Source organism: Penaeus monodon, chromosome 7 (assembly GCF_015228065.2).
Source record: "Penaeus monodon isolate SGIC_2016 chromosome 7, NSTDA_Pmon_1, whole genome shotgun sequence".
In the NCBI taxonomy this organism is placed as follows: domain Eukaryota; kingdom Metazoa; phylum Arthropoda; class Malacostraca; order Decapoda; family Penaeidae; genus Penaeus; species Penaeus monodon.
Genome location: NC_051392.1, coordinates 44,818,972 through 44,831,471, shown reverse-complemented (window position 1 = coordinate 44,831,471; position 12,500 = coordinate 44,818,972). Strand labels below are relative to the sequence as shown.

At 36.2% G+C, this 12,500-nt stretch overlaps 1 protein-coding gene across 1 annotated transcript in view; it reads right to left on the bottom strand.

Moving 5' to 3' along the window:
* The window catches only part of LOC119575371 (ubiquitin-conjugating enzyme E2-17 kDa), a 20,341-nt gene that overhangs the window by 2,157 nt on the left and 5,684 nt on the right, over positions 1 to 12,500 (bottom strand). Inside the window, exons 2-3 of the mRNA XM_037922943.1 lie at positions 2,658 to 2,831; positions 1,335 to 1,440 (exon numbers count right to left, since the gene is read on the bottom strand). Coding sequence (XP_037778871.1) covers positions 1,335 to 1,440; positions 2,658 to 2,831 — 280 coding nt within the window. The remainder of the gene's footprint in view (positions 1 to 1,334; positions 1,441 to 2,657; positions 2,832 to 12,500) is intronic.

The following is a 12,500-nucleotide window of genomic DNA, read 5'->3' as shown; positions in this document are numbered from 1 at the left end:
ATAATTTTCACGTAGTTTACAAACCCTATTTCTTGAGGCTACCTACTGACCGAATGCTGGTAGTTGGGTAATTTTGCTAAGAACAAGCTCACTAAAAATAATTATTTAGTAAATAACTTGAGAGCATTGAGTTCATTACCACCATTTAATCTTTTGACCACAATAGATTCTATAACCATTCCCATGTTGCATCTAAAGTAACAAATATATTTAAGTGCTAATCTGAACTTTGTTTTTCTTGTTAGGCAACTTCATATGAGAATGTAAAAAAAAAAAATCTAGAGCAACTATGGTTACTCAGTTTACTAACACATTTCTCAAAAGTAGGATGACACCTGAAAACTAATTCATCTTTCACAAGAGTCAATAATCTCATTGTGTTAAAGAGTACATGTGTGTAATGACAGCCACTCTCTCATTGTTATCCTGTCCTTTTCATGACCTTCCTAGCCATACATGACCACCTGGGCAAAACAGGATTGAGGACATAAAAATGTTTTGTACAGGAACAAAGGAAAGTCCCCTAATGCATTCACCAATAATAGCTTTGGAAGATTTGTGAGGGATAGTAGCTACATTAGTACTTAACTCACTGGATCCAGTTGCATTGAGGCAATTACATCACCAAAAATCCAGGCATTAGGCTTATGTGAACGGCAGCTCTGCCAGATGGCTGCTTGTAGGCTGGGTGCACGTGAACATGTGTGCACAGTGGCAAGACTCTGTGCAAAGTTATTCACTCTTTTTATGCATAAGCATTTTGGACTTGGCCATTTTACAATGTCCATATTTGCCATTTGATTTGCATTATCCAGATGGTAATAGTTGTTTTTTCTTTGCACAGACTCCAATCATCTCTCAAGGTTGTCTACAACTTGGTGCAAGAAAAATAAAACTACGTAATATCATGTTACTTTTGTCTTGCTTGCTTGCTTTCTTTCAACGTAATACTCATTTATGTTGAAAGGATGCCATGGAAATGGATGCTGGCACTCTTCCAGTCTTCACTCAGACATTTCATTCCACACTCTTACATCAATGGAAATAATGCAAAATAGCCAAATGAGTAGAACAAACATCCCTATAGGTTTGTGCACTTGTGCAAGTTTTTTTTACATTGCCTCAGCCTTCAGCCACAACACTCGCGATAGCAGGTTCACGTCACCCGGCCTACAGCCAGATTTATCCATGACGGCATGTTCACACCCCTAGGCCCACATTTTCATGACATGATTGTCACGTCACCTGGATCCAACGGGTTTATTGTAATTCCTTTATCTTATCATTCCACACAAAGTATATACATATGTATTTGTAAATGCTATTATTCTCACCTTTGGAAATAGTTAAGGCTGGACTCCATTGGCTCCTGAGAATGTCCAAACATATAGAACCATTGCTGTTAATATTTGGGTGGTAGATTCGTGTTGTGAAAGCAACCTGCAAAAGGAAGAGACCAATATATACACAGCCATTTCACTTATCACATGACAATCAAGTCTCGGCACTAAACAATAAAATAATAATTCTGTATTTTACTTTGGTTTAATAGGGTTTTTTTCTCTTATAAAAGTAAGTAAAGGACATTACACTGTAACATTCCTTTCTGGGTTGGGACATTAGTGTATGTACATGGATATCCCCCCCCTCCCCCCCCAACAGACCTGAAAGTCTCTGGTGTGTGTATGTGGTTTGCAAGAGGATGGAGGGAGGAGAGGGGAGAAAGAAAGAGAGGAAGGAGAGGGAGAGAGAAAGAGAGGGGGAGAGAGGGAGGGAGAGAGGGAGGGAGGGAGGGAGAGAGGGAGGGAGGGAGGGAGGGAGGAAGGAGAGGGAGAGGGGAGAGGTAGAGGGAGAGGGAGAGGGAGAGGGAGAGGGGGAGAGGGAGGGAGAGGGGGAGAGGGAGGGAGAGGGGGAGAGGGAGGGAGAAATGGATAGACCCCTATAAATGGTTAATGTTATTTTTTTTTAATGAAAATTATGATATAATAGCCATTGAAAACCAAAATTACAAATCATTATGCTTAAAGCAATGGTGCTGGGTGATTATACTGTAACTGTCAATTTCTTCTGTGAATTCCGTTTGGACATTGATGGCTCCACAAGTGCTCTGCCACCTTAGGGCCAACTGGCAAGTGTAGGTCATCAGTTAATTTCCCTTTCTGTGAGTTGTGAAAAAAATCTTTTCCAATGCTATTAAAACAAAGTTAGTGTTGTCACCATTATGATTTTTAAAATGTAATCATTATTAACAGCAATAAAAGATAGTGGAAAGACTCTTTGTGTTTCCACACTCAAGGAAAAGGGTGAACAGGTGAGCTAAGTAGGACTAGTAATTGACTTCTTGGTGATTAAGCACTTGTGGGGCCATCTACGTGTAAAGATAATCAACGAACAAAAAGACAGTGAGCATGGCATGTATTCCTGCCATCTCATCAGTTAAGCACACTAAAACTAATTCTTGTTTAGCAATCACAAACCATTTTTTTTTTTATGTATTACTGCAATGAAACAAGAGACAAAGTTCCAAAGATTTTAGAACAATTTTCCAATTCTCCAATGTAAATGAATAAAATAAAAATAAAGAAATCCGTTAATAAATGTAATGTCTATATGAAACATTAATAAAATCATAATACCATAATCTACAACATACTTACTTTTGGAGGTTTGAAAGGATAATCAGTAGGAAAATGAATGGTTAGGAAAAATACCCCTCCCTGGAATGGACTCTCTGGTGGGCCCATGATTGTGGCTTGCCAGTGAAAGAGGTCGTCTCCTACTGGACCTGCTGAGCATTGTGCTGGTGGGTCCCGCCCCAGGTCCTGAAGCTCCTGGAACGGCAGGAAATATAAATGAATGCATAATAGAAAAAAAATATATATATATATATAAAACTGGCTCCATTTGTGATTTTACTTATTGTTTTTTTTCATATGCTATAAAGAATTGCTTTTCTATCTAATTTATTGCTTAAAAAAAAAAAAATTCTGCTGTTGGTATGTAAAGGAAAATAAAAGAAACTAAAAATAAGGAAGCTTCAGAAATCTCTCACCATCAGAATCAGACTGTGGTGGTTAAGGCCAGATCAAATGGCCAATGTGTGGTCAAGTGTCCGTGTTACCAAGAGTCTGCTGTCTGTTCTTTCTCAGTGAGCAAGTGTGGATTTTTAACATAACATACATCTCATCCAAGAGATTTATGTGAAAATTATACTAATAATTAACAACACTCATGTTAATATCTATCTTTTACCATTAAGGATTCTTCATACTACTTTAACATTCCTTTACCACATCCTACATTTTACTTTCAAGAAGTAAAGGTAGTTCCTCTCCTTAGAACTCTGAGAAAAAAATAGGCTTACACCTTAGTGAGGCTGAAGCCCTACCGCTGCTCTAAAGTCTTTGGATCAGGTCAAAACTGTCACCCCCCCCCCCCAGTCCTCAATTCTCTATTACAACCTTTCACAAATATTACAAACACTGAATCACCTAGGTATACAATTAACATTATCAAATCTTTTGAACCTTCAAGAATCTCTTACCAATTCTTAGAATGATGGCCTGTATTAAAGGTTCCCTTTATGCTGGTGTTGTGTGTGGGCAGGCAAGACAGAAAGACAGGCTGGCTTGACTTGACCTGACCAAGCAGCCTAACTGTCAGACAAGCACATAAACAAGTGTGCCCAACACTAGGCAGAATGGTATATTTATTATCAAACCAATACAATTATATAAAATAAAAAAATATTTTGGTAACCGTTGGCTAAAAGTTTATGCAATAAACCAATGATAAAAAATATACATCTAGGACTTTTCATATCTTATTTAGAGGGTGGCAATGGGGGGCCTAACCTGCAACCCTGTTTGCCCCCCCCCCCCCTGTGACTTCTGAAGCCATTTGTCTAAACAAAATAAAAAATTAAATAACAGTAAACCTAGTACAGATGTCCATGACCTCTCAGTGTTAACATGTTGAAAAAACAAACTTAAGAAGCATCTTCAAATCCTGTCCCTTTCCCATGTAACAGATGAGGTTTTCTCTGAGTACTCAATACACCTTCAGTAACAGAGTTAAATCTAACTATACTTGTGCTTTGGCCCACTGAAATTTGGAGCAAGCATACATGCTCTGTCCATTTTTGTTTTACTTTATTAATTCTGTTGAAAAACAAGTGCCTCCAGAAATGCCTAGTTAATATAGAGTTAATTACTAAGACCTACTAATCTCTATATTTTACCCCATTCCTTGATTATTATTACTTTGAAGTAATCAATAAAATAATTGTATAGTCATTCGGGGGAATTAATGACCCGGACCTTTTAGGGGTAAAAATTGATTGCCCCCATGGGGGGGTTTGAACACTCCTAAATTGAAATCTCTCTCATATGTAGTTAGGAGAAGTATTGAAGTATTTTCTGTATTTTTTTTGGATTTCCAAAATGAAAAATTTAAGTATGAGATCAATTATCCCAAAACCTTGGAAAAAAAAGTTTGTCCAAACATTTTTCAAGTTTTACTAAATATCCATTTTTTGCTTTCCATCTGGGTAAAATATGAATCCTGGGGTATAAAGTGACCATCCTATGTGTTTGCTCAATGATTCTACTGCCCCCACAGTTTGTGGGGGGGATGTCAATGTGGGGCAAATTATGACCAAGTATGGGGCAAATAATGACCAAATTGTCATATTCATTATTTACCCCACAATTCACTTTTTACCTCAACTCTTTTTTCCCCACATATGATTTTTTACCCCAATCTTGGTCATTTTTTACCCCCAATGATTTTATTCACAACATAATTTATGTATATAAATATATTCTGGTATTCTGGTCTCCAGAACAATTGATAAAACCTGATCTAGGAACTATACTGTGTAATCTATTCTACTAAATTCTATTTCCAGAGTAAATAGACAGGTGCATTTAATATAAGGCTATCACAGTATCATCTAAAATCTATCAGAATGGTATGGACCTATAAAAAGAAAATGAAGCAATATAATGAAGTTACAATTGCAGTAGCAATTAATGATGTAATAGGAGGATCATCTATCAAGAGAACTGCTAAGAAATATGGAATGAGTAGTGGAATGCTGTGGAACTGTGTCCAGATGAAAAAATCTAATACTGAACACAAGGATAATAGGGTATATAAGTGATTATATATATATATATATATATATATATATATATATATATATATATATATATATATATATATATATATATATATATATATATATATAGTTTTCAGTTGTAAATGAACCTAGAATGGATACTGTACAAATGTAATATATATACTGTGTAGCCTATATGTACAGGTGTGTGTGTGTGTGTGTGTGTGTGTGTGTGTGTGTCTTATCACCATTAATTATGTCACTTCAATCCCTTATGAACAGGGAAGGAAGATTTGTCTTGGTACAGAGTTGGAAGACAAGTTGAAGAATCTCCTTAAGAGGATGGAAAAGATGGGGCTAGGTCCCACCTTCTTGGAATTCCAGGATATAGTACATGACTATCTCATTGCCAATGAAATAAGCACTCCATTCAAAGACAATCGACCTGGACGTGATTGGGTTAACAGCTTCCTGCTCAGACATAATATGACATTAAAAAAAGGAGGACAAATGCAGTTGGCCCGCAAGAGTGTTACTTCAGATCCATTTGTTATTTATGGATTTTACGACATGCTTGAGAAGGAAATGGATCGTCTCAATATCAAAGATCGTCCAGAGTGTATTTATAATTGAAACGGGGTTCCCAATGGACCCATCAAAGTCCAAGACAATTGGGTCAAAGGGAGAAAAAACAGTGAGGCTCACACATGGCGCTAACAGAGAGAACATTACCGTCCTCGCAACATGCTGTGCAGATTGTACATGTCTTGATCCCCTTGTAGTTTTCAAGGGCAAGAAAATGCAGTCAACTTGGATAGGAGAGGAAGCACTCCCAGGCACACAGTACGCTGTTACTGAATCTGGATGGATGACAAGTGCTGTGTTTGAGGACTATTTTAAGACATTAGCAAAAAAGACTGCTAACACCCGTCCATTACTGGTAATCCTGGATGGACATCTAAGCCACACTTCACTGACCACTGTGGAGGTGGCAATCCAGGAGAATATCTCATTAATCAAACTACCTCCACATTGTACCGACTTGCTTCAGCCTTTAGACGTTGCCTGTTTCGCACCAGAACCGCTTAGAAAATCAGGATTTGTTAACATGCTATGTAGCATCTGGAGGCAAAGTCTTTCAGAAAATAACATAAAAGCTGGCTTCAAGGCAACTGGCTTAATGCCCATTGATAAGACAAAGTATAACAATGAGAGGCTAGATCCTATCAAATTGGCAACATACAACTCATGGGTAAGCAAAGGATGCCAACTAATGAGAATAATGACCCAATCCTTGAAGAGATACCTGAGCCAAATAATCAGGAAGAGCCACAAATTGAACTGCCCATTGAACCAATTAGGACATCAACACCAGCTCCTACAACACTCACTCATACAGATTCAAAGGCAGGCTGCAGCCACTGGACAAATGATCAGTCTAATTCATTAACTAGTCAAATTAATCAAGATGCAGAGAACAATACTTTGAGTAAATTCAGCACAGCAGAACTGGTTGATGAACTGCAAAGAAGAGCCCCTTCAGGTAAGACTAGACTTTCTACATAACAAGAAGTTATCATACAACAGCATAGGGGATAAATATATAAATTAAATGACAATATACATATTTCAGTTTAAAAACATGAAAAATATGATATAAATCCAAGTCATGATTAAAACAATCTATTAAAAATCAAATTTTGTATAATATTCACGTTATATATATATATATATATATATATATATATATATATATATATATATATATATATATATATATATATTATATATATATATATATATGCTTAAAATTGCTAAAATTTTCTAAAACTGAACTAAAACTAACCATAACATTTTAAAATCCAGGTATGAAGTACACCATCACTTTGGAGTTAAAACCTACTGAAACCACTCTGGAGGAGGTGCTCCATGCCCGCGGTCGAAGTGCTACCCCAGTTATGAAACGTAGAAGAGTAATACCTATGAAAGGACAGGTTATTACCAATGAAGAGTGCTTAAAAGAGATCAAGAGTAAAGAGGAGAATAAAATGCAAACAGCTAAGCAAAACAAAAAGACAAAGCAGCCCCCAAAGAAAAAGAATGTTGAAGTTTCAGACACAGATTCCACAACTGTATCCACTGAGGAAATGGATGATGGCAACACTTCCAGTGATATCTCGCTGTCTGACCTGCTGCCTCCTATGACCCCAGAAGCTACAGATGAAGTCAATGAACAACAAGAGAATGCTGGCACTAATCATGATATGATGCCTAAGCTGAGTGATGATTCTGTGAACAAATATTAAGCTGTATTTTACACTGATCCCAAGTTAAAATATTATTGGGGTAAGGTGACGAAGACCTTTACAAATGACGATGACGACAATGACATTGAAAAGGTGGAAGTTGACTTCCTTCACCAAAAGGCATTTAGTAGTAACCCACATGACTGGACATGGTGCGAAAGACCAGTAAAAGACATTGAAGTATTAGAGTCACAGTACATATTTTATGGACCTGTTCTCCTAGAAATCAAAAAAGGAGTTTTCATTTTCCCTGATGTAGAGGCAAATGCCTGTCTTCTTCGTCTTAAAAAGGAAGGGCTCTGTTAATTAATTTTATTAACAGAATGGATCTGACCTAGTACTAGGGTCATTATTTACCCCATTCATTTTTTCCCCACGTGATTTTTTTTTACCCCAAAATGGTCCTTTTTTTCCCTACAGGCAAATTTGCCAAATTTTTCAAATAATTCAGCTTGTTTAGTGATTCTTAGAGAAAATTCATCTCTATGAACTCTATTAGAATCCAAAGTAATTAAAATTTAGAGAAGTTTCAGCCCTTTTATTTTTTGCCCCTCACAATTCATTTCTTACCCCATTTGGGGGCAACAAATGATTATGTCTTTTTCAGTTATTAAGAAAAAAATATAAAGATTAGAACAAAAAAGTGTACAACATTGAAAGCACAACAGGATTACATATCTTATGGTGTATTTGTTTTTTTTCTAAGGCAAGTATTATGGGCTACAGGATGATGTTAATGAAAACTTACATGTATTCCCCTGAATGACTATATATACACATATACATAATATGTATATATATACACATATACATAATATGTATATATATACACATATACATAATATGTATATATATACACATATACATAATATATATATATATATATATATATATATATAATATATATATATATATATAATAAATATGATAATATAATATATATATATAATAATATATATATATATATATATATGTATATATATATATATATATATATATTATATATATATTATTATATATATATATATATATATATATGATATATATATATATATATATTTATATTGTATTATATTATTAATATATTATATATATTATATTATATATATATGTATATATATATATATATATATATATATATATATATATCAATTATATAAATTATTTTTTTTTAAATATACAAATGTATATATGCACTTAACCCTACAATGACAGTACCAGAAATCTCTGAGCGTAATTTATTCCAGTGACTTCTGGCAACCGGCTAGCCTTTCGGCAGGGGAGTCCACTATCTATAGCAGAACTTCCCGATGAACTCTTTTTGGCGAGTAATGATGCCTATAGCCATACCCATCATGAGGAGTTGGTTTTTCATATTATAGGCATGCCTAGCTATAAGAGGTTAATAAAAAGTATATAAACTATTTGCAAAAGTAATATTGAAATTATATCTAAAAACTGAGTCTCCATGTATATCTGTTATATATACATTAAAAATACAAACAAACAAACAAACACACATATTATTGACAACATACAAAACTGAAATTAATTAAAACTTCGTTTGAGAGGAAGAGTTTCCAGTTATTTCCAATTACTATAAAAAATGAAAATAATCTTTGTTAATGGTTTGTTTCTTTGATCTCTGGATACAGAATGATATTTAACACATTAGCATTGTAAAATATTAGCACAGATAGGCTTCTCTGGTGCAAAAATAAGCAAAATAGCCAGGAGGTGAGCCTCTAGTAACGAGTATTAGGCTAAAAGGGAAGAGTTTAAACGATGACATAAAATGGCACAAAGTGTTGCCAAAATCCTGAATGCCTCTCCCAAGCATTGGAAAAAATCCAACAAATTCTTACTTTCCTTGATCTACCAAAGACAGCTTTAGTGTTGGTAACTGCAATCAGTAATATCAGACTCATGTTCTGCCCTTTTGTCCATAAGAAATGACTATACGATTGATTGATTGATTGATTTTTTTTTTTTTTTTTTTCCCTCTTATTACCATTCATATATTAGTGATTTTGTTGAAATTGCCCTCCCCTCACAGGACCAGCGAAATACCACTGAACAACTGGTTGCTGAAGTTACTACTTCTAATTTGTGGATATTCCAGCTTGTAATTCTTCCTATGTAGAGTAATAGTATTAGAAAAAAAAAAAACTTTTCCCATCAATTTAAGGAATGGGGAAATCAGGATTGGAAACTGACCATGATGTCAAGAAAAGATTTGGTTTGAGGGTTGGGAAGCATTAACATATGGTCACAAAAAATCTGGCTGAGGGCTAGCGTGACAGTGGGATGTACCATCTATGACCCATCACTGGAAAAGTGCCGGCTCTAGGGATGACGCTATTTCCATGCTTAGGATCCTATTCCTCCCAACTGACACAGGTTGTATTATAGATCGATGAATTTAAAAAGAAAGGACAAGTTACAAAATGCAACTTAATGCTATTATCAGTGAGTTATGGACTACCTAAAGAGATATGGAGTCTGTGCTAGGAAAACAGCATCAGCATTTGGAAACAGCACCTCAAATTACAAATAGACATTGGAAAATGGAAAAAAGCTGAAACACTCATACAGAAAAACAGAGAACATTGCAAAAAGGCGGCAGGGAGTCCTGAAACCACAATATGAATGTGTGCACCTGACCAACAAGCCAAGAGGTTAATGTATAAATAAATAAATAAATAAAAGAGAGAGAGGGAGGGAGGGAGGGCGAGGGAGAGAGAGAGAGAGAGAGAGAGAGAGAGGAGAGAGAGAGAGAGAGAAAGGAGAGAAAGAGAGAGAGAGAGAGAGAGAAAGGAGAGAGAGAGAGAGAGAGAGAGAAAGGAGAGAGAGAGAGAGAGAGAGAATGGAGAGAGAGGAGAGATGAGAGAGAGAGAGAGAGGGAGAGACGAGAGGGGAAGAGAGAGAGGGGGAGAGGAAGGAGGGAGAGAGAGAGAGAGAGAGAGAGAGAGAGGAGAGAGAGAGAGAGAAGGAGAGGAGAGAGAGAAGGAGAGAGAGAGAGAATGGAGGAGAGGAGAGAGAGAGAGAATGGAGAGAGAGAGAGAGAGAATGGAGAGGGAGAGAGAGAGAATGGAGAGAGAGAGAGAATGGAGAGGGAGAGAGAGAGAGAGAGAGAGAGAGAAAGAGAGAGAGAATCACAATAATGATAATAAATGAACAGTAATGATGAATAAAATATGAACAACTGTAAATCTACAAATATTAATGAAGTTCCTTATCAGGATTCCAGCAATGTACTCCAACCTATTGACTGTCCACATCATCCAAATTGTGGCCTTGTATCCTGATGACCATGTTCTTCAATTGAGGTATCAGCGACTAACTTGACAATGACAAGACAAGAGGAAGACCGGTCTATGCAGTCCAGTGTTCAGGGTAGAAATTACTTCAATCTCTTTTACATCAGTATTTTCAATTTCCTAAATTTATGCAGTTTAGACTTTTTATTAATCAATGTTCTTAATTCTTAATTCAGTTTCCATAATGAAAGAATCAGCAGCAGGATAGCCTTTTTTCACTCCCTGCCCTATGATCATTGTTATTTTTCAATTGACCATGTGACCAGTAGCAAGAGACTTTGTAGCACTGATGCAACTCGTGTTGACAAATAGAAAATACAACTATAATTTAACCTTTCTGATTATACATGCCAATAATACTATGAGTAATGGTGCATGATAACTTATTATAACTTATATAAATATATATATATATATATATATATATATAATCTCACTATAATTCAAACAATGGAGTAAGTGAAATATAGTTATGAAATGAAGAACAGGTTATAAACTTCAGATGCAGGTACTGGTACTTGATTATTAGTAAAATATTATCATCAATTATGACAATCACACCAGTTGTATGATTATCTATCAGGAAAGGGCAGAGCTTCCTAAATATCCAGACTCAATGCACTTAGGGTATTCATACCCCAAAACAATGACTAAAGAGCTTAACCGCCTAAAAGTCTGTGTCAATTTCAATATGTAAATTCTCCCCAAACAATTTTTGAAATATCCAATAAGAACTGCATCACCTTACTTTCATCTTTATATGAAACAAACAAATAAATAATCTATTTCAATCCAGTGAAATATAGGTATATAAGCAATAGGTATATAATACAAAAGAAAGCACACAAAGTGATATGTAGATCGATATATATATATATTTTTACAAGGACATTGGCGATCATGGATTTCTTTGATTTTCTTGGCAATTTAGAGCGGTGGTTTGCCGTTGCCTTCCGTCTGGTGTTTTTATTGAGTCACCATCTCTATTTACCCGGGTCTGGGACCGGCACTGACTTGGGCTGGTTTGCCCACCCAGCGGCTAGACAGGCAATCGAGGTGAAGTTCTCTGCCCAAGGGAACAACACACTGGCCGGTGACTTGAACCCTGGAACTCAGATTTCCATTGTGACAGTCTTGAGTCTGATGCTCTAACCATTCGGCCACTGCAGCCTCTAGATAAACTCTAGGAGAGCATAATGCCAACTAGCATTTCAAACATGGGGGAGGGGGGAGGGGGGAGGGGGCACTTCAGATACTAGTCCAACAATAAGCTATTATGTTTTCGCAAATATACACTTAGATAAAACCTGATGTCATCTATGAATGAGGTTATCTGTTACTGCAAACAATAACAGTCATTTTTTCTATATTTCCATTACCAAACCATTTGCTATTCCTTCAATTGTTCAGGAATTCATTAGCTCTCACTAACATTGTCTATCGTGTGTGTGTGTGTGTGTGTGTGTGTGTGTGTGTGTGTGTGTGTGTGTGTGTGTCTCACTCCCTCTGTATGCATGTGTGTGTGTGTCTCACTCCCTCTGTATGCATGTGTGTGTGTGTCTCACTCCCTCTGTATGCATGTGTGTGTGTGTCTCACTCCCTCTGTATGCATGTGTGTGTGTGTCTCACTCCCTCTGTATGCATGTGTGTGTATCTCACTCCCTCTGTATGCATGTGTGTGTGTGTCTCACTCCCTGTGTGTGTGTGTGTGTGTGTGTGTGTGTGTGTGTGTGTGTGTTGTGTGTGTGTGTG